Source organism: Typopeltis vanoorti, chromosome 3 (genome assembly GCF_054136105.1).
Source record: "Typopeltis vanoorti isolate ZY-2024b chromosome 3, IOZ_Tvanoo_1.0, whole genome shotgun sequence".
Taxonomy (NCBI): domain Eukaryota; kingdom Metazoa; phylum Arthropoda; class Arachnida; order Uropygi; family Thelyphonidae; genus Typopeltis; species Typopeltis vanoorti.
In genome coordinates, this window is record NC_143551.1 from 13,076,481 (window position 1) to 13,103,823 (window position 27,343).

A 27,343-nucleotide genomic window follows, 5' to 3' on the forward strand; every position below is an offset into this window, starting at 1 on the left:
TTTCTCTGTTGTAAGGGCTAAAATCTAAGATGGAATAACTTTTGCTGATCTGTATGTTTTGATTTATATTTATTTTTATTATTTTAGCTCATGGATATTCATTCTCAGTGGCGGCTCGGATGCTGCAACTTTGAAATCGTGGGGGTGCTGCAACTTTCGAAATATACATACACACTGTAAGTACAGTGTATGTGTGTTTGGATAAAATATCAAAATTATGGTAAAAATTAAAAAAAAATATTAAATTGTTCATATTTGGTCCAAATATATTAAAACTAATACCTTTATTTTAATGAGACCATAAGTTTTTTTAATAAAGATCATACAAATAGCCAACTAGTTTCGCTAGCTTCTCACTAGCTTTCTCAAGGCTGTAACTGTGCTAATACAAATGAAAAAAATTAAAATGAATACAGAAACGTTAGTAACTGTCAAGCGGCTCCATTTGATATTTCATGTGGTGTAGCGTGCTTGAGTTCGGATGCTGCAGTCAGTATCAAGTACATGACTACGCGTCACATGGTTATTCGCTAATTGTAGTTCTGTTGAGCTGAGAGAAGAGATGAGGTTTTTCCATACATCTTTAAGGATAATACTCTGATTTCTATTTAAATTATTGCCTGTGCGTAGTACTACTGCTGCTTCTTTGAAAGTTCGGTGTCTATAGTCATCTTCGATGTAAGGCATAGAGCTGTTTTTCCAGTCTATAACGTGGTTGAAAGTTGAAAAATGATGAGCTAAACCTGATGTAATGATTTTGTTGTGATTGACATCCCCCACGTGTTCTTTCTGTCTTATTTCAAGACTTCTAGAAGTCTGTCCAGTATAAGAAATGCCACACGTGCATGGAATTTCAAACACTCCTGGATATTTAAAAAATGGGTCCTTATCTTTAGGTGATCTTAAGATTTGTCTGATGATCGTGGTAGTTGGTTTTGAAACCACTCAGTCATACCATATGTGAGTACAGTGTCCAAGAAATTAGCAAGAATGTTAAAGGATCATAACATCAGAGTGGTTGTACTTGGTACCTTTCCAATCAATTCTGGGGTATGTTTGGAGTGCGTGGTCAGAAAGGCCGATTTTTCCAAAATGAAAGTATTTTATGTGTCGTTTGTGTTCATCCTTCCTGATTGGGATGGCTTGTCCTGTTTTCCCTATGTACGGTATGTTACATGTGGAATGTATTTTGTAAACCCCTGGGTGGGCTAGGTGTGGCAGAGGATCCTTGGAAGAACTGAGTAGGTGTCTTAATTTTGTCGGGGGTTTAAAGGTGGTTTTGATGTTGTATTTGTGTAATGTTCTGTCTATTTTTTCTGAAATGCCTCTAACATATGGTATAGCAATAGCATTCTTGAAATCTTTTTTGTTATTAGCGGTATCTTTGTGGAGGATCTTGTGAATGGTTTTTATACTGTATCCATTTTTTATAAAGATATGTTTGATGGTCTCATATTCATGGTTAAGAGCTTGTTCATTTGAAGAAATAGTTTGAGCTCTGTGTTTAAGGGTGCTTATGACCCCTAGTTTTTGTGTTGGGTGGTGATAAGAAGTTTTGTGTATGTACTGGCCTGTGTGTGTATAGGTTTGCGGTAAACTGAGAAGGAGAGACAGTCAGAGGGATGAGGTATGACAAGTGTGTCTAGGAACGGAAGAGAGTTGTTTTTTTCTATTTCAATGGTGAATTGGATGCGTTTGTGTTGTTTCTTCAGGTGGCTATGGAAGTGCTTCGCGGCCGTGGGGCCAAATGGCGAAAATATCGTCGACGTATCTGAGCCAAATTTTGGACTTTAGGCACGCCGACTCTGGAGCTCGTTGCTCAAAGTCTTCCATATAAAAGTTCGCTATTGGGGGGGGGGTGAGCCCATGGCTGTACCCTCTTTTTGAAGGTAAAAATTGTTTTGCCACACGAAAAATTCCGGAGCGGAGTACGTGGGCAAAGAGAGCCGTGATATCGTGTGGAAATATGTTCTGTAAGAACAAGATAGTATCATTGATTGGGACATTAGTGAAAAGGGATGTTATGCCAAAGCTGAATAATAGATCTTGGTCGTTTAGTGTAATGTTTTTAATTTTGTTTATGAAATGTTGTGTATTTTTTATGTAGGAAGGGGAATAACCAACTAATTCCTTGAGTGTGCCGCTAATTTTTTGGCTAAGTGGTAATTCGGGCCGTCGATTCCTTCCACAATTGGACGTAATGGTGTGTTTGTTTTGTGTACTTTTGGCAGGCCATAAATTCTGGGCGCGCTGCCATACTGCGGTATTAATTTTTTTTTAATTGTATCTTCCGGCCACGTATAACTGATTTAAGTAGTTCAGTAGTTTTCTTTTTGTTGCGTTGCGTGGGGTTGTAATTTACCATTTGGTAGGTGTTGTGGTCCGATACCAAATGGTTCATTTTTTTATGTATGTTGTCCGATTCAAAACAACAGTGGCATTCCCTTTATCTGCTTTTGTGATAATAATGTCACGGTAATTTTTTTATCACTAGAGGGCAGGCTAAGAAAAAATATTAGTTAAGATGTAATTTACCTGTATAGAGCGCAACAGCATATAGCTTGTTTCTTATACACATGTATCCTTCTGATGATGACCTCAATACAGGGGTCGAAACGTCAAGTTATTATTTTATTATTAATCAGTAAAATAATCTTTTCAACGCATGTGTTTTGTGTCCCTAGATTCATAAATATGAATGGTGATCACAGTGTAACCTTAAAAGAAAAATAAATAAATAAATATATTTATATATCGAGAAAAATTGGGGGGTGCTGCAGTTCCGCAGTGCCTATGCACCAGCTGCCCCCTGTTCATTCTTCATGAATCATTCCCTCTTCTCCTTAATTCATCCATACGGCATTAGTTTATAGTGGTGATTTTATAGCCTTTCATTCAGGATTACGAGAAAGGGAAAAAAAAAAAAACACTGATCGAGATCTATGATTCCTTTCCCACGACGAACGAAGATTTTGTGTAGTTTGGTAGCGTAAGTTATCTCGATAACTAGCCAGACAATACAAATGGAGGCTGAATACTCTGCAATGACTTGATTTACATGCAAAACATCTCTCACCCAAGAAGAATCGATTTCCAGGTCGACACCCCAGCACGTCGCATGCCCAAACAACGTCAGATTTCCATTCCGTTTTGTTCCGGCAGTGTAACAGCTTAATCCTGTTCTTCAAGTCTCCAATATCGTAGCCCCCCCTTTCCTAATTCTACGTCATTCAGATGACCTCATAAAGAGGAAATCAACAAGGATTTTCTACGACGAACATCGGAAGCGCACGGAATTGAAAACATACAACCCATTTCTAAATGAGGCCATTTGCAGAAAACTACCCTTACGTGTGATGGAAAGGATAAAATAATATCAATAAATATTCAAATAATCTTTTATTATTTCAACTGCAGCTTTTACGTATTCCATTAGCAATACAACTTAGATTTGTAGGATATGGAATGTGAATTTTTCATTGATATATAAAACAGCTTACTTCCCCATTTTGAAATTAATTTTTATTCAGAAAGAAACTACAATTTTCTTCACTTTATTTCTGCAATTTATGTGCCTACCAGGTCCTGATTTTGTTGTTACTTTTAGGTGTTTTTACTTCATAATAACATCACTTATAGTTGATCGTGGTAGAGGCAACAGGACAGAAATTTCGAAGTTGTTTCAAAGGTAGTATTCTATGATATTATTGCCACAACGATAGTCACTGAGCTCTTCAGTACTGTCCATTTTAGTGTGAATATTGCAAGACCGCATGCGCTTCATTTTATGCTTGTCCGAGCCGACAGTTGTGATGTGTTCAGCCATATCCACTACTACGATAACTGATATAAATTACCGGGTACCACAGTTTAGAAGGAGCCCACTATGTGTCACAGTTTTTGACTTTCTAGGTGGTATAATTATTAGCGGTTTCTCCGCTAGGAGAGAGAAAAAAATAATTTTTTCACCAGAACCCGAAACCTCGTCTCGTCAACCCTAACTAATAGACTAGCTTAGATTCCGGCTAATTTCTTTATTATTCCATAAAGGACCATACAACAATTATTGGACGCGAATGTGCCAGACCACATATCACCATCTGATTGACCGTTTGGAAGCCCAAATTTGAATCCGTTGGACTTGAAACTGTGGTCGGAGCTTCGAATATAACATTGAATGTTGCTATATGGACGTTACACATGTGGTTTGTATGCGCTGAAAGCTGTAAATGATTCACTGATATAGATTAAATATTTATACGCTGCTCAAGTTTTGTATCTGGTCAATTGTCTTCACTGATTGTGTAGTGTTAAATTGCCTATGATAATGCTAGCTTAAGCTGGAGAAACGTCGACTGTAAATAATTTAAGCTAGTAAATTACTTGTCAACATTTCAGTATCTACGTAGTTTTATGTTCCAAAAACTTCGACATGAATAACATCTTACGAGGGTGATCTGAAAAGTTCTCGGCCTAACAATGAAAAAATGAATTTATAATTTCTAAATTATTTTTATTTTTCAACATGAACTCCCTTAAGACTAATATATTAATTCCAGCGATGCTCCAGCGCCATTATCTGGTCCCTGTAATGGTTCTCAATAAGATGCAAAATGCCCCTCGACAGCTGCAATCACCTCTTGATTCGAAGAAAAACGCTCACCAGCGAGGAAGATTTTTAGTTTTGGGAAGAGACAAAAGTCAGAGGGAGCCAAATCTGGGGAATAGGGTGGAGGTTCCAACAATTTATAATGCAGATCCCTTAATTTTCCCATCGCCAAAACACCTTTGTGGGCAGGTGCATTGTCCTGATGAAAGATGATTTTTTTTCTTCTGCAAACCGGATCTTTTCTCACGATTTTTTCCTCTAGTCTGGTTAAAAGATCGGAATAATATTCCCCGGTTATTGTTTTACCCTCTTCAAGCTAATTAATAAACAAAATGCCTTTAACATCCTAAAACACCGATGCCATGACCTTTCCTGCTGATGGAACTGACTTTGTCTTCTTTGGCGCTGAACAACCGGCTTCTGTCCACTCTTTTGACTTCTGTTTGGATTCTGGTGTGTAATGACGAATCCAAGTCTCATCAGTAGTAATAAATCGACGCACGAAATCAGTTTTATTCTTGTTAAAATGCTGCAAGCCCTTTCAGAGAATTTCACGCGAGTGCGTTTTTGATCTGCTGTGAGCAAGCTCGGCACCCATCTTGCGCAAAGCTTTTTCATTTGCAATTCTTCATGCAAAATATAGTCTACACGTTTTTTTTTTTTTTTTTGAAATGCCTATAGTCTCAGCAATTTCACGCACTTTGACTCGCTGGTCATCCAATACCATATCATGTACTTGATCAATGATTTCTAGTGTTGTTACACTTTTTGGACGTTCTTCACGTGGATCATCTTCAACGCTGGTACGGCCATGTTTAAACTCGGCAGCCCATTTCTTAATTGTCGGAAACGAAGGAGAAGAGTGTCCATAAACTTTTATGAACTTCGAATGAATACTTAATTTTATCCATTTCAAGGGATACAGACAACACTTTTGCTTCAGACAGCTGTATAAAACAAACTACTCGATAGAATGCCTTGCAATTTCACATGGATGCTTATGACAGATGTACCAACTTAGAAAAAAAAATTGTCGATAGTATTGCCATCTATGGTCGAGGCCGAGAGCATTTCAGATCACCTTCGTATATGTATATCTTATACACTTATGCCATACATATTTTCATTCAGTCATTTTTTCTTTTAATTTCATCAAATTTTAATAGTAGTTTTCTAAAGAAAGAAAAAAAAGACTAGAATGATGCATTAACACACCCTTGGAAAAAAATCGCTGTCTTTATTTATTTACAACGAGTACTTTTTTCATTGCTTTTTTATTTCAAATTGTGCTCTTTTATTATATCATCTCATTTGACTCCATTATTTTTTACTATTAATATTCCATTTGTAATTCAAGCGACACCCGGTATTATGCTAGCGTTTGCTTGTTTTTTTTTTTTTTTAAGTGCTTTGAAAGGTATTACGTTTACGGAGTACATTTTTCCTTCTCATTATGATTTGAAGTTGGGAAGGTAGCATTCAGATAGTCCCACGAGATTTGCGATTACGTGAAGCATTGATGGGGAAGGGGATCCATTTCTCCTCGTGCTCAATCACTCTCAAAGGACAATGCATTCGCAAACAACGATCGTCATCACCAAGACGTTGCTTGCACTTTCGGGCAGATTGTAAGAATGGAATCACAGCTCGTGTCATGACCTCTAGCTATTAGTGTGCGCGGAAAAAAAACACTACATAGGGTCGATTGCCTTGCGGGTTTTTTTTTTTATTTATTTTTTTATAGCAAATATTTACCTTCTCATCAGTACATAACGGGATGCGTGTCTCTCAAATTAACTGGCGGGATGTCGGTCACTAGGATCAATGACCGGACCTCTCACTCTTGAGACTACGCCGTTTGGTTAGGCGGTGAGAAGTATGCGAAGAGGTCAGTGATAGCGCATGTCATTTCGTAAAGGAGTCACAAATAATCGTACAGGCAGAAATACCACAAGCATTGATTAGAACGAACCGATTAGTACGGACACTTGATGCCATCTTTCTATTATGCAATTCGCAATAACGAAACAAACAAACAAAAAATGTCCTTGACTGAACCTTCGATAAACAGCTCTGTTAAGTATTCGAAGGGAGGGGGAGCTTAAAAGTTCTGATAAACACCCAGAACATGGTTCTACCTCAATTCCTTCATGGTATTTATGACAACTTTTCAGCCTCCACCCTCGTATATTCCTTGAGAGAGTATTGTTCTTTCGTCTGTGATTATCATATTGTCCATACACTGAATACCTAAATAAGTTTATTTTTATTTCATGGTTTCTATTTAAAGCAAATTTACAACTTGATAATGATCGCATGATCGCTTTCATATCTTTTTTAAATGAGTCAAGAATCTGGTGCTGCAATATATAAAGATTCTAAGAAATAAAAAATAAAAAAAGCAGTAAAAATGTTTTTAGTTTGTTTTCTTACATATTTACTGTTGATTCTGAAGAACAATATCTCAAAAATACTTAAATAATTAATAATTAAAAATAACAAAAACAGTTAAAAAATTTAGAGCAGGTACATAGACATATGTAATCAGTGCCGTAACTAGGTTTTCATGAGCCCTGTGCAAGATTTTATTTTTGGACACCCGTTTTTTTAGGGAAAAAAAATAAAAAAAATACGATAGAAATAGATCGGTTAATCTGGTTTATTTTGGTTTTAATAATTTTAATTAAACTTATTACTTAATATAATTAATTAACAAAAATAATTAATTAAAACCAAATAATAATTTGGTTTTAACTTTAACCAAAAACGTCACGAAATCGGCCCCCACGGCGGTACAATTTAAAAGTTCAAAATATAATACTGATTATTATTATTTTGATACTCCATTTCAGGGCCCCTTTGTCCTGGGTCTTGTGCTTGTGCACACGTTGCACCTGCCTAGTTACGGCACTGTATATAAATATCATTTCTTACTTTAAGTGAAATATTTAGTGAAGGCACTATTACCACATATTCGTTTAAGATAAAATCATATTTGTGTATTTAAAAAAATCTTTACAAATAGCGTATCTTTTTTACCCCTTTATTCTTGATTGTAATATTTTACAGCATACAGACATAATAAATATATAATTATAGTAATATTTTAAATTTTAGAGTGCTTGAAATAAAATACTTATTATTTCTCAGTAGCATTTTTAACAGAAGTTTTGAGACTAAAACTAAAATTTTGAGATATAATTCTGTAAGCATACGAATTGAAATTATGCTCTTTTTTTTATGTTAAACTCGCCTACGTACCCACTCACTAGAAGTTGTAAATGTATAGTATTATTTATCGTGGGTGGACTAAGATATGTAGGACCTTCGAAGATTATTCTGTTCAGATTATCCGTATTTACAAATTTATACATTTCGATCTTTTCTTTGCTACTTAGAAATAACCAATATTATATTTCAAGCACTCTAAATTTTAAAATATTACTATAATTATATATTTATTATGTCTGTATGCTGTAAAATATTAGTATATGTAAAGGATTTTTTAAGTACACAATATATATATATATATATATATATATATATATATATATATAGTATTTAATTCAGTTTTCATTAAGAATACAGCATTTTAATGAATCATTTTGCCGATAGATAGTGGACGATGTTTACTAACTGCAAGAAATGAACTGAATTAAAAGCAGACGATTATCGCGCAGTAAACTATGTTAGAGAAAAACTTCAGTTTAATATAACCAAATATAATTTTTACAACGAACTTCTACTGTTATAGAAGTTCGTTGTAAAAAAATGTGGGAATTTATTTACGGAAAAGAAAAAAAAAAGTAAATAATTCAAAACAAGGAGAACAGGAATCTTTACGAAGCATGAGTAATAATATAATTATAATGCTATATAATGATTACATTTTAAACCTATCTTAATAACATACTTTTTAAATTATAATTCTGTTTTTTTACTATTGTATTTCATGTAATTTTTAGAAAAATGAAATTATTTCAAAGATTAAACACTTTTTTAAATTCAAATTTTAATTTTATTTTGCACGAAGTCTGAACAGAGATGGATCATAAAATGCCACATAGCTAAATTGGTGAAAAAAATCCAAAGAAATAAAAAAAGTTATTTCGCAGTACTTATTTTGAATTTGAGCTTCATTTTAAGTGTTAAGATAAAACAAACAAACAAAAAAAAAGTACATAAAAAAAAAAAAAGCGACTCACGTGCCAAGCCCATTCTCCTGGTTCCGCAAAATTATCTCGACCGCTGTCAACTCCCTTTTTCCCGCAGTTAGAGGATTTCCGCGGTCTCGGTAGGATTCCAATCGATCTGGCATGATTGTCAACGAAACAGCAAACTTTGTTGCTGTATGAGCAATAAGAATACGGGGCCCCTCCTGATTCGACACATTGCCAGTATTCCATACAGTCACATTGAGATCGAGACCGATGAACTACAAGAAAAAAATATACTTTTTATTTAAATTAAATTTTTATTACTAAAGTATCACCTTGTTTGAGTCATTATTGTCACCGTTTTATATTTAAATGGTAAAAATTGTGTGTGGAATTATATTTTAATGAAGAGTACTAACAGGAACGGACTCTCAGTAATGAAAAGTGAAGGTCAACACACACACACACACACACACACACACACACACACACACACACACACACACACACACACACACACACACACACATACGCGTTCATTGGCCAGCTTATAAGTATATCTACTAATATTATCACTCGGTAATTTTGCCTCAGAATGGTAGATCCGTGTATAGAACAACTTGTTCCACCACATCCCACAGATGGCCAATTAGTTCGAGAGCCGATTATGGAGCAAACTAATGAATTAATGCAAAGTCGTACTCATATTCCTCTAGAGCAGGAGTTCCCAAACGTTTTGATCAGAGACCCCCAAAATTCAGTAATAACAAAGACCCCCAAGAGTACAAACAGACATTTAAATATTCTACCGATTATTGACGACACTTCTTTTCTGCGCAGTGATCATTACGGGTTTTCTGTAAGAAATTATTCTTCGTATACCAATACGAAATTATATTCCGTATACTAACTCTAAATTTCTAGAATTAGTATACGAAATTAACTTTGTGAGGAAATATTTTCTTTAAGCACCTCCAAAAGTAATTTTACCGATCCCCACTGGCTTTATTAGGAACTAAAGACCCTCCTCCCTCAGACTATCCCAATGACTCCCAAGAGTCGCTACCGACCACTTTTGGGAATCCTTGCTCTAGAGTTTCCGTAGCACAGTCGATAAGAGAGAAGACCTAGGTTTGAGTCTCATTGCTGACTTGAGAAAAATTTCTTGGTTATAAAAGATTTTTTAAATCGATAATGTCTTAAACAGCCTCATACATATGTTGAAGGGTTTCTCCTTTCGGGTAATTCAGCATTTTCTTCCCCACAAACCAACCCGAGAATAAAGAAGATCAAACCAGTACATCGGTGTTCAGGTGTAGTCTAAGGCAGTGGTCTCAAACTCAAATTGCATGCGGGCCGAATGCACGATGTGAAAGCAGCTGACGGGCTGGAATGTTTTTTTTTTTTTTTAACAAAATGAGAGTGAATATATATATATATATATATATATTGAGAATAAATAATGACAACCTATTCTCTTTCATTTATAGCACACCAAGTCTGCATGCGCAAAAGCATCTAAAGCCATAGTTCAGATCTATCCGCTAATAAATAGAAATAGCAAGCTCAGCAACAGAATCAAATTGCAACTATACCAGATGACGATTCGTCCTATAATCAGCTATGCCTCTCCAGCCTGGAGCCACACCTCTAATACTAACATTATCAAGATACAACGAATGCAGAACAAATGCTTGAGAATGATTCTGAACGCTCCGTGGTATGTTAGAAACAATCAACTTCATAGAGATGCAAATATTCTCTATATTTTCTCTTTTCTACAATCCTTAGCATCCAAGTTTTTCCTAAAGACGTCCACACACATCCCAACGATTTGGTTGAGCAAGCTGCAGCATACGAGGCAACGGATATATTCACATATACGTGAGCTGTTCAATAATTAATAAGACTAATTTTACTGTGGCGAAACCACTCATCACAATATTAATTTCTGTGGAATAAAGAAATGTTGCTGTCTGTATTAACAAAAGGGGTTGATAGATGGCGTTTACCGGCTGATGTGCCAGAGTGTCACGTGACTAAACGCAAGTGCTCATCGGCGCGCCTACGATTCGCGACCAGTCTTCGAAAAGGAAGCGTACTTGGAACAGCGTTATGCGATTAAATTTTGTGTGCGTTTGCAAAAATCAGCATCGGACACTTTTAACATGATAGGCGAAGCTTTCCACGATGAAGCAATGTCGAGGGCAAGTGTTTTTCGCTGACATAAAACTTTTAAGGAAGGAAGGCAAAATGTAGAAGATCTTGAACGTGAGGGAAGACCTTCAACGTCCATCACAGAGACAATGATCAGCACAGCAGCGATTATCACCAAGCACGTCAAAAGGAAGCGTCCATTGCTGAAGAATGGCTTCTTATTGCACCAAGATAATGCAAGGCCACATATTGCTGGTTGTGTAGTGGACGTTTTGCAGAAGAACAACACAGATATCCTACCACACCCTCCATACAGTCCTGATCTCGCACCGTGCGATTTCTGGCTGTTTCCTCAGTTCGAGAAACCACTAAGAGGCCGCCATTTCGAAAGCAACAAAGCATGTGTAAAAGCTGCGGAGGCGGTTTTGAAAGAACTCTCAAAAAAACGGACTCTCACATGTGTTTAAGAAGTGGACGCAACGTTGGGACAAATGCATCGAGTCTCATGGTAGTTACTTCGAAAAAAACCATGTAAATGATGACAATTAAAGGTAATCTGTTTTCTGTATAAATATAGTCTTATTACTTATTGAACAGCCTACGTAGAAGACCAAAAGCTATATTAGCATCCCATAGCGATGCATAATCTCCATGCCCTTTCAGGGCGAGCAAACTGCTCATAAATTTTACCCTCACTGTAACCACAACAGATAGCGGGGAATATGAAAAGCATCTTGCATCTTTCATCTTGCTTGATGAAAAGCATCATTTACCTAATGACATAAATGTCAATTGTAAATTGTTATTCATTTATTGGATTAATGAGAAGGTGGAGTGATAAGTGATACTGAATGGTTTAGTGAATCGGGTCGGATGAGAGATTTTTTCTGATAGCTCTGGTCATTGCGAGTGTGATCGCGGAATAGCTACCGTGGGAACATATAAAAACTTCGTTTCTCATGAGAATTCGCCGTAAAGTCTATATTTCCAAGTCATTGTCATTCGAGTGTTGATTGCGGTCTCCCGATAGTCCTTTAGTGCGATGTATTTTGTGTTTATACGCTATACGGAAGTCCTTGAGATCTAGCTCAGGTAAGCATATAAGCATATATTTGAATATTTTAAACATGAGCAATTTAAGTCCCGATGACTTTATCCAATCGTTGGATAAGAAGCCGGCGCTCGACCTCCTCAAAAAACTGTTGAAGAAATTTGAGGTAGAGTGGCCAGGTTTTCTAAACCTATATTCAGCGACAGACGACTCCACAGAAGGGGACTACTCAACATCAGGGGAAGAAGGGAAGACGAACCTGATAATCTCTGCTCCCACTCCAAAACATGATACAGAAACCCATGCTCGGAAAAATCGTAAAACAGCGGAGACTCAGATAAACGAGGGGATGGAAGAAGATACTCCCAACACTGACCTCCCCACACCCAACAACGAAAGAGTTCCTCCAATTGTTCTACGGGGAAAAGAACGTTGGACGGCCCTTAGTCTTATTATGCAAAACCACCAAATTGTCTATTCATGGGCAAAAAACGTAGACGACGGAGTTAAAATCCAGCCTGCCACAATAGGCGACTAAAGACGCCTCACAAAAACCATGGATGAGTCAAATATTAAATATCATACTTGCTCACTGAAGTTGGAGAAAAACCTATAAAGTTGTACTCAGGGGAGTAAGAGAAAACATCTGCACAGATGAAATTATTGAAGACCTCTGCCTCCACGATCTCCCACCTGTCAAGGTTAGCAGAATGCTACGGGCTGACAAGAGTCCAATGCCCCTGGTACTCGTTGAGATACCCAACACACACAAGAACATATACAACTTAACAACGATCTGTGGTCTGAAAATCACAACAGAACCACTAAGGAAAAGAGCTTCGTCGGGTCAGTGCTACAGATGTCAGAATTACGGACACGCACAGAAACTTGCAGAACAGACTACAAATGCCTCAAATGTGGACAAAACTACCCCACAGCAACCTGATGAAAACCCATGACCTCACCAGCCAAATGCCCGAACTGCGGGGGGTCCCTAACCGGCAAACTACAGAGGCTGCAGTCACTACCCTAAGAATAAAACAGACAACAAAAGAAAACAGATCTCTCAACCCTGCCCACAGGCATCAGAGTTGACGGCTCCCCAGTTACCTGACACCTAACAAAAGACAACAAAATACCAGCTCACAAATGGAAAATACCAACAGTCTGGAAAGCCACCGTCGAAGCAGGACATACGCCGAAGTAGCCCGCTCATCCAAAGATATCCAGCAGGACCAAATTCTTCCAAACATGACAACAATCATCACAGCCTCATTAGCAAACATGTTTCAAGACTTCAGTAAGTCAAACCCTTCACCAAACTCCACCAAAAGATTTCTAAAAGAAACTCAAACGATATTATCAATGCTTGTTAATGAATAAAACTAGATTACTCCCAGAGTCACTACAGATCGCCACTTGAAACGCCAATGGCCTAAAAAACAAGACACTGGAGCTTCAAGAATTCTCTCACAGATACAACCCTGACATCATCCTAATTAATGAAACTCATCTAAGACCTGCAGACAATCCAAAACTGAGAGGCTACACACTAGATAGAAATGACAGACTGGACTACAGAGGTGGTAGTACAGCCATATTTATCAGGAACTGCATCAGCCACAATGGAATACTCACCCCCCCCCCACTTCCAACCTAGAACTCACGTCGAAGTCCACACAAACTCAACTGGAAGACTTAAAATCTACGCCCCACTACAACTCCTCCGCTAAGACCCCTGCTATTTTCTGACTTGGATGCTGTACTAGGCATAAATGAATCCATCATCGTCGCTGGGGACTCCAAACATCTCTCCTGGAACAGCAGAACCACAAATAAAAATGGCCGTATTCTCTTCAGCTACACAGGATTAAACAACGCTGTCGTAACAGGACCCACTCAACCAAACCACCACAGCCCAACTTGCACAGCCGACATCATAGACATTGCCATCCTGCACAACATCAAATACCAGCACAGCATTCAAGCATTTAACGAATTATCATCAGACCACAACCCAATCCTACTTCACTTAGGGAACAAAGACCAGTCACCTCCCCCCACCCCCAAACCTCCATTGTCTTGGAGAAACTTTATTCTTTATTGCCGTGTCTATTTCTTCCTTGCCAAGGAAGAAATAGACACGGCACCCCTACCCCCAAACCTCCATTGTCTTGGAGAAACTTTATTCTTTATTGCCGTGTCTATTTCTTCCTTGGCAAGGAAGAAATAGACACGGCAATAAAGAACCTTACCAATCAAATCAATAAAGCCATAACAGCAGCCACAGTATCCACGATTACCCACAAACAAAATCGTCTTCCGGAAGAAATCATGGACTTAATAAGGGAAAAAAACAGACAAAGAAAAAGATATCACAACACTCGTGCTCCCCAGGACAAAACAGCCATCAACAGATTAAACAAATCTGTCCAGCAGCTCTCCAGAACCACAGGAACCAACAATGGGCAACACGCTCACCTCCATCTCCACAGCAGATCATTCCATATAGAAATTCCTAAACAACCTCAGGAACAAGCGCAAATCCCTCCCCCCCCTCTGCAAGCAGAACAGCACCTTGCATACACAGATGCTGACAAAGCCGAAGCCATAGCAACAAACCTAGAGAAACAATGTAGTCCTGCATATGAGAACCTAAACATCTGCCATGTATACAAGATCCATCGTAAAGTCAGATTCACAGTAAATCGTTCCGATGTCAATCCAAGCCCTGTAATGCCTACCGCACCTACCAAAATAATCGGCATCATCAACCATCTGAAGATCAAAAAAGTCACAGGTCCTGAAGGCATCACTAATCAAGTCATCAAGGCACTACTATGCAAAGCCATAACACATCTGGCAAACATCATAAACTCCTTCCTCAAATGGCAGCACTTCCCCCAGTCATGGGAAAATAGCTGACATCATCCCAATTCACAAACCAGGCAAAGACCCACATCTACCTGAAAATTACCGTCCCATCAGCCTGCTATCCAATTTAGGAAAATAGCTGAGAAAATCAGACTCCAAGATCATGTTAATCACCTAAATATCATTCCACAAGAACAATTTGGCTTCTGCCAAAATCACAGCACCACCCAACAGATCCACAGACTGGTAGAATACATCACCACAGGATTTAATTGGAATCAACACACTGGAGCCGTCTTCCTAGACATCTCAAAGGCCTTCGATAAGATCTGGCACCAAGGCCTCCTCTACAAACTTATCATCGCTAACCTTCCGCTAAACATGATACACCTGATCAAATCATACCTCTCCAAAAGGAGGATGCAAGTCAAAATCAATGAAACAGTCTCAACCCAAAGGAAAATCCTCGCTGGAGTTCCTCAAGGACCACTGCTAGCCCCGATCCTGTTCAACATCTATATGGCAGACATCCCTCAAAATCCTCTCACATCCACCATCGCCCTTTATGCAGATGACACGGCTATTCTAGCCAGATCTCGCCAACCACATCTCGTTACCAAAAAACTACAAGACACCATCCTGAATCTAGAAAAATGGTTTTAAAGACTGGCGACTACAATTAAACCCCCAGAAAAGCAAAACGATACTCTTCACAAGAAGACGAGCATCCCAAAAAGGAGGCATCACCCTGTTCAATTCTAAAATTCCCTGGAAAACTGAAGCAAAATACCTCGGAATAATTCTCGATAAGCGATTATGCTTCAACAGCCACATCAAGAGCACATGCACCAAAGCTTCAAAAGTTATGGCCCAGCTATACCCCTTGATCAACAGACACAGCAAACTAAGCTCAAGAAACAAAATTCTACTGTACAAGACAGTGATCCGTCCCACAGTTATATACGCCTCCTCAGCCTGGAGCCATACCTCCAAGACAAACATCCTCAATCTACAAATTCTACAGAACAAGTGCCTGCGAATGATACTGGACGCCCCGTAGTTCATCAGGAACACCCAGATCCACCGGGACATAAATATCCCCTACATCTCTCTACTACTACGCTCCTTAGAGGAAAAATTCTTTATGAAGACATCTACGCAACCAAACCAACTAATACAGCAAGCCGGAAACTATGACGGTAATGACCACTGGAAACATAAAAGACCGAAAGCCATCCTAACACTCAACGACGAGTAACAACTTCTGCCCATTCAGGGGGCGCTAAAATAGCTCACAAATCTCTCCCATCATTGCTCCCGAAACAGACAACAGGGAATATGAAAAGCGTCAAGCTTCACCCTCTGCGCCATATATGTCCTGCGTCCTGCGTCCTGCGCCTTTCATTTATTTATTTTTCTTCGATGCATACAGAAAAAATACATATGTTTGTATGTAAATAATTATAAACTTCTTTATTTCTTACTGCAACTTGACACTTGATGGCGTTTCGATTCTGATAAAGTTTGTAGCCTTGGAGAAAAATTACTAGAAACTATCTTCATCACGGATTGATAAGAAAAGAACCCGATTGCTCAGCGGTCAATCGGGTTCTTTTCTTAGACATTAATTTTCAACTGCGAAAAAAACTGTTCACATATAAATGTACTCCCAAACAAAGCGATTATTCTACTTAAATATAAAGAGCCAATAGGCTTCATTTCGGCGATGTAAACATTATTTAAATTAAGGGGATATTAAATCCCACATTGTTTTAAAACCGAATAAGAAACTCAAAGATTGGAATCAGAGTTTCATGCCGAATATAGTAAACTCTAAAAGTATCGGCGACTACTAGCGTGAGCTAATGCAAGTAGTCCTAGTACGTAGTACAATCTCGGGCAACTCGCAGCAAAGGTGGTAGAGGTCTGATCGCTATTCTTGGTATTTTCCATAATGTAAAACTTATTGCAAAAAATCGTAACTGAGGATATTTATATTTTGACAAGTACGAATAAAAGTTAATCAAATCTGTATCTCAAATCTTTGAATAAGATTTATATGACACTGTAAATTAATTAGCTTCATTTGTAGATTTTCTGGTGCGCTATTCACGTTCGTTTTTAATGGTAATGAAAATAATGTAAAATCGGACTCCAAATCATTAAAATTTTTAAATCTTTCTTCGAATTCTCGTCGTAATAATGCTATTTTTCTTGCATATTCTTGAGATTTTTCATTTGAAATAATAGGGCAGGATTTAAGATGCAAGAAATGTACGAAATGTTTGGATTTCAGTTGTGTTTCCCCATAATTGCAATTTAACTTTAAAAGCTTTAATACAAGCATACGCGTCAGTGATAAGTTTATTCTTTCCTTGCAGCTCTTTATTGAGAATATTTAAAAGGCCAGTTAAGTCAACAAGAAATGCTAAATCTGTTATCCATGCATTACGTAGCTAGTCGATGGTTTTATTTTTTTTTTTTTTTGTGTCATGAAAATTTTGATTTCATTTATTAAATCAAAAAACCGTTTTAATACAGCTCCTCGACTTAACCACCTCACCTCGTTATAATAAATCATTTCTCCGTACTCACTTCAATTTCTTCAAGAAATGCAACAAATTCTCGATGATTCGGAGCTCGTCCACGGATAAAGTTTACTCTTTTAGTTACTGTTTCCATAACATTATTCATCTGCAAACTTTTGGCACAAAGTGCTTCTTGATGAATAATGCAGTGTATAGTGCAAAATTTATTCTGAAATTTTTCTTCTTTCACTATATTTCTTAATTTTTACCGCTACTCCATTTTTTTTTACCAACCATAGCAGCTGCACCATCACTTGCAAATCCAACCATTTTATTCCAACTTAATTTATATTTATCTATTACAGTTTTTATTTCAGAGAAAATATCCTGTGCACCAGTTTTTCCTTTCATAGGAATTATTTCCAATAATTCCTCAATTACTTCAAATTCATCAGTAACACCTCGTACAAAAACGGCAAGTTGTGCTATAACTGTGATGTCAGTACTCTCATCAACTGCTATTGAGAATGCTACAAAATCTATCGTTTTTTCTTTTACCTGACATCGTAAATCACTAGCGATTTCGTTAATACGTTTCGCTACCCGTGTTGACTGACAAACTAATATTTTTAAATAATTGTTGTTTGTCAGGACAAAGAAGTTCAGCAGACTTAATCAAAATCTTTAAGGAATGCGTCATCAGTAACTGGTTTTGATCGTTTTGCAATGATGTGCGCGAGAGCAAAACTTGCGTGAACTATTGCTTCACTGGATTTATTTGCTTCAGTAAAAAAAATTTGTTGTCGTTGTAAGCCAGATTTCAGAAACTGTAACTTTTCTTCCCTCAATTTGCCTTCCAACATTTCAAATATTTCTTCATGATTCGTTTCGTAATGGCGACTTAAATTGTATTCTTTTGGAACTGATATTCATTTATTACAATTCTATTGCGCACAACACCACAAAAGTACATAATTTCCCATTTATCTTGAAAAACACGTCCTTCTTCGTCCACTTTTCTTTTACTCTTTGTTAAAGACTTGCCTTGCAGTTTAATCTCTTAATTAAAATCACTATTATAATTTTATTTACAACTTTAATTCAACAAGATGAATTTTCGCATGAAAGCAACACTCAAAAGTTATGCACAATTCTAAACGATAGGTATTCATATAATCAGAACCGGCGCTAGGGTCTTTGCCGCTCGCATACAATTTCTATCAAAGCGCCCCCTGTAACGATCCGGGCGTGTGTGGTTCTTTTACCATAATAAAAATTTAAATTATTTGAAATTTCTTAAATAAATTTTGACAGAACAACCACACGTTGGTTCGCTAAATGTAACGAACCGGGGGTGTTGACTAGGCAGGATAATCGTTAAAAACCCGAATATTAAAAAAATTCACAAAAGTTAAAGCAAATTTTGTTAAAGCCACTTCACTTTAATCGTTGAATATAATGATACAGGGATTATAGCCTTCTCACCGACCCGAATCGCTAACAAAATTAAAATGAATTTTAATTAAAGTTAAAATTTATTTAAACTAAAGTTTAAAAAATTCTTGCATTTTACAAGTTACTCAATTCTTAGTAACTTGTAAAAATATTCTAATAATTTTTATATGTGGAACTATCTTTTTGGAAAATAAAAGAAACTCAAGCTAGATGAGAAAATAAGAAAAGAATACCTTCTTTCAATTTTGCTGTAGATAATTCAGGAAATTTTGCACAGATGTATTTAAAACACTCTCCTTCTATCGACAAAGCCTTGACAAATTGCTTCATCAATCCCATCTTTATGTGAAGTCGAGGGTAAAAGGATTTTTTCCTGAGCAACCAAAGTTTCGTGTAAGACATTTTTTCTTTCAGGTTCTAATGTGACTCTTTCTGGCCATTCCTTCTTGATCCAATGTTGCTCTCGATCTCGGATGTCCCACTCGCACAAAAAGCACTGCTGTTTGGTGTATCCTCTTTGTTGTCCCAAAATCATAGATATGACTTTAAGATCACCGCAAACTATCCATCTATGATCATTGTACTTAAGTTTGCTGAGAATGAAGACTAAATTTTCATATCGTTCTTTCAAATGCACGGAATGCGCTATTGGTACTGAAGCATACTTATTGTAATTATGGAGAAGCATAGCTTTGAGGCTTCTTTTTGAGGAATCGATAAACCTTTAATCGATGACTTCATATTTTACGTTGAATTTGCTTATCAGCAGTCTGGGATTATCGCTACAGTAAACTAAATCACTGAAAAGTAAGGGAGAAAATCTCTTTCTCTATATCTAAACCTTTTATCTGTATTCCTCCCTCGATCTACAATCTTAAGAATGAGAAATTTCGTGGAAATTTCTTTATTTACCATAAAAGGTACCTCAAAAAAGCACTTATACAACTAATTAGCTGTAAATAAAAGAGAATGAAAATAAATACCAATGCGCTGAATTTAAATCCGAATACTACTAATAAAAACGATAAAATTAGAAATTGGGTGAAATTGGGGGTGATGGTTTTTTTTGCTATTTTTTCTGAACTCAGCGCCTAAAATTCTATAAGAATCGATTATTACTTCTCAGACAACTTTTCCATCGCAGGCCACAGGCTTGCGATGGAAAAGTTCTAAAAGTTCGAATGAATAATTCTAATAATTATTGGAATTGTGTTGATGAATTAATATATTTAGCAATCAAAGGTTGGTTTTTGCATCTCCGCAAAAAGACCTTGGGAATTTTTGTTGAGTGACTCTTAGCTGCAAAACCTTCGCAGTGGGGAGTTAAAGGAAGAGAAAAAATATAACAAAAATAGAAAAAGAAAAAAATTTCTCAGAAAGTTTCGTTTTTTTCATTTTAGTTCTCTTCTTTTTTTCTCCTTTGAAGAAGGAGAAAAACATTTCGGCCTAATTGGATCAAAGTGGAGAACAAAAGTTATAAAGAATGGAGGGAAAGAAAAGAAAGTAAAATTCTTGTGGGAGGTGACTGCCGTTTAAAAGCGGCTACTTGGCTGACATTATTGTTTTAATTATTGGGAATATAAATTCCAACCTAAACTTCGAGAAATACTATAATAACAGCAACTAAATGAAGTTTACGCTAACTTTTTGCTCCTTAGTATTTAACTCAGTTTTTTTTTTTTTTTTTTGTATACGAGATTTTTTTTTTTTTTCATATTATCTTTGAAAGTAAAGGCAAATTAAGTAACAAAAATTTCTTCCTCTGTTCTATAAAATAAAAATAAAAATTAATAAAGCATACAAACATCCTTGTTATGAAATTTGTGGTTGCGAGATAAAAAAATAAAAAAAAAAGATTACCGAGATTTCCCCGAAATGTTTTTGAATAAGTTAAATGTCCCTCTCTTACAGTACAGTTGTGTAAGACTAGAAAACGACTCGAGTGACCTTGTAAACATTTCAGTCGGAGAAGAATTTAATTCAGTCGTTGTCTATATCCTGTTTCTTTCTATGTGTATTTAAAGAAAGAAAAAAAAAATAGGGTACTACTTACGAGCACTTCTATCCGTCTGGGACGTCACAAGCCCTAAAATTCCCAGGAAAACCAACAAATGCACGTACATTTTCCCAGCCTTCTGAAATAATCAAATAACCTTGTAATTCAGATATTTGGAATCGTGTTATAGTTTTCAATAAACTTATATTGAAACAATAGTCAATGTTTTGCACACATAAGTATTGCAATTAAAAATATGAACAATGATATAAAATTTGGGGGAAAATCAGTTTTTATTTATTTATTTTTGTCGTAGAAGTGAATAAATAAGTACCACAATTCAAATGTAGAAACAGTTTCATGTAATAAAGGGCAAAACAAATCTTCCTCAATTTTAAACCACACATGAATCTGTCATTGAATATTGACTATAACAAAGTGATAGCTCTCTCTCTCTCTCTCTCTCTCTCTCTCTCTCTGTTGCTAACAAGGTCAGTGGGACTCCCCTTGAGACTGCCAACAGAATCCATTTACTTCATTGATACCTCGTATGATGGCATCTGAAACCCGGATTTCAGCTCATCATAGTTGTCTTCTGTTCACAATGGTGCCTTATTTCCAAGAAGAACCGGATTGGTTGCTGTTCCAAGAAGATCAGGATGACCTATTTATTATTATTATTTATTTTATTTTATTTTTTTATGGAAGATCTTATAAATAATATTCTTCCTTAAAGGAAAGTGGTGAAATATAAGTCGCTGAAAAGTTCCAGAATTTTAATAATTATGTAGTTTTATAATTGTGGTATTAAAATTTATATTCGAAATAAAAAAAATGCAGTCTTAATTATTAAACTCTTTTGATTTAAATCTGTATATCTTGAATTCTTAAGAAACCCATGCGGTCCATAAGGTCCTTGTTAATAATAACAAATACACTTGATCGACTGATTACACAAAACCTGGTACAGAAATTTTAAAGAGAATCTGTCCTGTGGAGTGAAGAGTCACAGTTAGACGCCTTTCTCCGTATTCGAAGAGTACGAAGGTTATACCTGGAAGACGAAATGTGTGAAATGAGTGTGCTCTGCCCCGTTGATGAAGTTTAGAGATGGTACTCCAGTGATGTGAGATTGCTTCACATAAAACGGATTAGGTCAACTGAAATAAAATTAAATGTAATGTAATAGGACATGGAATCAGTACTTCTCAGGAAGTACATTGATGTTCGGGACACTTGTGCGTGTTGTATACATCGTGGAAGTTTTGTGGCATCAATCCTCAAACAGATAACGCTCCAGGTCACGAAACAGTGACTATAAACTCACTGTTTGAAGAGAATAACATCGGGATTTTGAAGTGGCTACCACAGATATTTGACCTACAGAATATCTGTGGGATGAAGTGGAATGTAAAATTAGGACACTGCCAAGATGACCATTTCATTAATGCAATTTCACCACTGCCGCTAAAAATTACTAGAAACAAGCTATTCCTCGATCCTTTGAATCAGTTATTAAAGACAAAGGCATGAGAATATATTATTAACTAACATGTTTTCTAAATGCTATTTTGCCCAAAATTATTAGTATAAACATTTAAAAAAATGAACCTAAACAAAGCATGTCACTTAATAACATCTGTACGTATACCTTCCCTTTTGGTAGATCTCTGTCTAGAATATGAAGGACATTTAGAACTGCTTTTTATTTTCAGAAGCAGGTGAGTTATTCGATCTCATACGAATGTAGCAGAGTTTTTCCTTCTGGAAAGTCGTGGTTTTCATCCTGGAAACAGAAAAATCAGCCACGAAAAGAAACACATGCAATTGACAAACGCATTGAATGATCAGCACTACCATGAGTTGCCCAGACTTGCATTACGTGCAGGCGCAAACTTCACTTACTTGTCTGTTTGCTCACTTGGGAAATAGGATTAAAAACCAAGTTTATATAAAATTACTTGGTATCTTGAATAGATAATATACCCAAGTTAAAAAACTCTCTACATCTATCTCTCATCCTGCGATTTTATTTAATAAGGTGAAAGCACCTTGTGGCAACTTGTTTAGGTAAAATTCATAAGCTCTGCATTACTCCAACCTTAGCATGAGCCCATCAGGAAGTTCTGCTGTATTAGACATAGTTATCCTCAGAAACATCAAATATCAATACCAGCTGGAGACAGTAGAAGAGCTTAACTCAGATCATAATCCCATCCTGCTCAGGTTAGGACTTCGAGATCAGCTCTCTCCCCATCATTCTTTCATACCATGGGACAAGCTCTCTAAGGTTCTCCTAGTTCACATCGGTCCGCCCCTGTCATTTGTAAAAAAGAAGAAATAGATCAAGCTGTAAACAATTTAACTAGGCAAATCAACACAGCAATAGCATCAGTCACTCAAACCACTGTCTTCCACGCTCCTAACTGGATCCCAGAAGAGATAATGGACCTGATTAGAGCCAAAAATAAGGCCAGAAAGCGATATCACAACATCAGAGCCCCCACAGGACAAAGCAACCTTATACACTTTGAACACACAGGTTCGAGGAGCCCTCCAGATCCACAGGAATTCCAAATGGGAAACCAAACTCAAGGAAATCAACCCAGAAGATAACTCCATGTGGAAGTTTGTAAAATCTCTTCATACCAAAAGACAACCACTTTCCCCTTTAAAGACCAATCTTGGAATTGCACACACAGATGAAGAAAAAGTAGAAGCCCTAATTGACATCTGGAAAATCAATGCAGCCCATCTTATGCAAACTTAAATATCAATCTTATTTACAAAATTCATCGTAAAGTTAGAAATGCACTAAGTCAGCCTAAGGATGATTCAGAAACCATCACCCCCACATCTCCAACAGAAATAATAAATATCATTTCCCATCTGAAGAATAAAAAGGCCCCCGGCCCTGACGGCATTACCAATAGAATAATAAAGCTACTCCTACGGAAAGCCATAATTCATCTAGTTAATATTACCAATTCCATTTTAAGATTCCAGTACTTTCCCACAGATTGGAAAATCGTGGACATTATACCTCTGAAAAAGCCTGGTAATAACCCATAACTTCCCCAAAGCTACAGGCCCATCAGTCTTCTTTTCTGTCTTGGCAAAGTAATAGAAAAAGTCATCCTATCAAGACTACAATCAGCAGTGGACCAATAGAAAATAATCCCAAATGAGCAATTTGGGTTCCGCAAAGCTCACAACACAGTGGAACAAATTCTCCGACTAACAGAACATATCACTCATGGTTTTAACTGGCACCTTCACGCTGCTGCTGTATTTTTGGATGTTGCCAAGGCCTTTGATAAGGTCTGGCATCAAGGCCTTATCTTCAAACTAATTGAAAACAATATCCCAATTAAACTAGTGAAACTCATATATTCATATATTAATGAAAGATACATGCAAGTAAAACTCAACGGAATTGTGTCTTCAAGGAGTAAAATCCTGGCGGGAACACCTCAAGGTTCTCTTCTAGTCCCAATACTTTTCACAACGTACATGGCAGATATTCCTCTCAATCCAAGAACTACTACGGCCCTTTATGCCGACGACACCGCTATTCTAGCTAGATCGCTCAGACCTCGCCTTGCAATCACTAGACTCCAAGGAAGTATCACTGAGCTAGCAAACTGGTTCACCAACTGGAAGATTCAAGTGAACCCCCTCCCTCAAAAGCTCAGCCATGGTGTTTTCAAGAAGAAAGATCTGCAACAAAGAAGACATCCTGCTCTCTGGTCATTAGATCCCATGGCAATCATAGACCAAATATCTTGGGGTATTAATGGATAAGAAACTCCTTTTTAACAAACACATCAATCTCATTTGCTCCAAATCTTCCAAAGTAATAGTACGACTCTACCCATTGATCAACCGTAAGAGCAAATTGAACCTACATAATAAATTGCTTCTTTACCGGATGGTAATACGTCCAGTCATTACCTACGCCTCACCAGCATGGAGTCACACTTCAAGATCAAACATTTCAAAATTACAGAGAATCCAAAACAGATGCCTTAGCATGATCCTGGATGCACCGTGGTTCATCAGAAATTCACAGATTCACCGAGAAACTGGCACTCCATACATCTCCTCCCTTCTTCGTGATCTTGCAGAAAAATTCTTCGTGAAGTCAAGTTCACATTCAAACCCACTAATCGTACAAGCTGTCAATTACAACGAGACTGATTACTACAAACACAAAAGACCGAAGGCTATTCTTCTCTCAACCGATCATAGTTAACACAATTGTCCTCAGAGGGCGAGCTTAATTGCTCACAAATCTCCCATTCCCAAGCAGCTCTCATTACAGATAAAGGGGAATATGAAAAGCACTAGTGCTTCACCCATCCTGTCAGTAAAGTTAATGGTTAATGGTAACCTTAGCATGAGAGACTTTTGAATAAGATGGCGGCTCGCGTGTTAGTGTTTCGTGTCGTGTATTATTGATGGTGAATTGTGAATTTGGCTGATATGTTTTTAGAGATTTATGCTTATTCATTAGTAATAGCAGTTAATTGCTTGCTGCCATAAACAGACACTTTATTTTCCATACTGGTTTATCCAGGTAAGTCAATTGAATTTACAAGGGCGATACGCTAGGCCTACTGCCGCTAGTATCGCCATTGTTTTGTTTTATATCGTAACATCTTATTGCTGGTAGATACCTTAGTGTGTCTACGGGATTTGCTAGTGGACCCTCAAAAGTCCACAGGATTATCTTTACCTGCTCGGAACACCTGAGCAATCTCTACTCTTTCTCCATCTGTGTCTTAACACATTTCTAAATTACTGTCATGGCAAAATTTCTGAATGAGGCCAAATTCGAGGAAGTATACATGGAATTCCTCAGACTAGAAAAGCTTCTGAGTGATAATTGGCCAGGAAAAGTCAAGCTCTTTGACACATCCCCCCCCACAGCAGTCACAGAGGAAAATATGGTTGACAAGAGTGAAGAGCCCATAACTCTGATGCAATCAGATTTAGCACACTCCCCAAGTATGGAAGATGCTACATCCAAGACAGCACTTATCATACCTTGGAAACAAATGCAGAGTTCAAATTGGTCAAAAAGAAGAGGAAAATCTCCACCAATGTAGAAGAACCCAAAACAACAGGGAATGGTCATAAAGAAAAGATACTACTAGTAATATTAAAGGATAAGGAAAAATGGATCCCTGTCTCATCAGACCTCAGAGAACAAAACATCTCATTCTCATGGGCTAAAAACTCAGATGAGGGAGTTAAATACAACCCAATACCGTCTCGGATTACAGATAGACAGATTTACGGACAATGCTAACGTTCCATATTACACCTTCACTTTACCCACCGAAAAGAACCTGAAGGTTGTTCTACGTGGGATAGCTGAAGGTATCACTCCTGAAGATGTGTCCACTGATCTCTCCAGACAGGGCCTGTCCCCAGTTAAAGAGCAGAATGCTCAGATCAGATAAAAGACCAATGCCTTTGGTGCTGGTGGAAATAAACAACACACAAAAGCAGATCTATGATCTGACTGTAGTATGTTGTCTCAAAATTTCAACTGAGCCTCTTAGGAAAAGAGCATCTGCAGGTCATAGATGCCAAAGGTTTGGACATGCCCAAAAATTATGTAAGGCAGCCTTCAGGTGCTTGAAGTGCGGCGAGGGACACCAGACCATCACTTGCACAACTCCAGCATGCTGTGCAAACTGCAGAGGACCTCACTCTGCCAACTACAAGGGATGCCTTTCCAATCCAAAAAATCGAGGACCAACAAAAGTCAATCTTGCTCCTCCATAACAACATTTTTAGCAACCAAACAAATCATCTTCTAGTCCAAAACACTTTGCCTTCTACCTCACAAGAAAGAACAACCATGACACCAAAACATATGTTGAGGCTGCTAGAACTAAGCCTCCTACATCTCTCGAGCTAGAAAGCTCCAACATAACATCCGTTTTAACAGCCTCACTTGCATTCTGCAAGAATTCAGCAAGACATGCCCCTGAACATCTTTCAGAAAGAGATTGCTGCAAGGCACTCAAAACATTATAACAGCAATCTGTCATGAATAATAAATTCAAACCTAAAGCTCTTAAGATAATCGCATGGAATGCAAATGAATTGATGAACAAGATTTTGGAACTTCAAGAATTTTCAACTAGTCTCAGTGCTGATATCATCTCGATTGGTGAAACACACCTAAGACCAGCTAATAACCCCAAAATCCGTGGATACACTATGTACAGAAACGACAGAATTGGCACAACAGGTGGAGGCACAGCCATATATATTAAGAGTTATTTGAATCATAATACAATAGACAAGCCCAAAACAGTAAACCTGGAGGTGACCGGTGTGGAAGTACATACCTTCAATGCTGGGAGTCTCAAGATCTATGCTGCTTATAACCCTCCAAGCATTCCTCTGCTGACAACAGATCTGGACTCCATACTTGGTCCAAATGACTCCATAATAATAGCAGGAGATTTCAACTCAAAACACACAGCTTGGTACAGC

General features: G+C 37.3%; 1 protein-coding gene across 1 annotated transcript in view; it reads right to left on the minus strand.

Annotated features, from left to right (window-relative positions):
* The window catches only part of LOC150107927 (chymotrypsinogen 2-like), a 51,022-nt gene extending 30,060 nt beyond the window's left edge, over positions 1-20,962 (minus strand). The window contains exons 1-2 of the mRNA XM_090415452.1: positions 20,885-20,962; positions 8,815-9,044 (exon numbers count right to left, since the gene is read on the minus strand). Of these exons, the coding sequence (XP_090271578.1) occupies positions 8,815-9,044; positions 20,885-20,954 (300 nt within the window). The 5' untranslated portion in view covers positions 20,955-20,962. The remainder of the gene's footprint in view (positions 1-8,814; positions 9,045-20,884) is intronic.
* Positions 20,963-27,343: the final 6,381 nt, after the last annotated feature.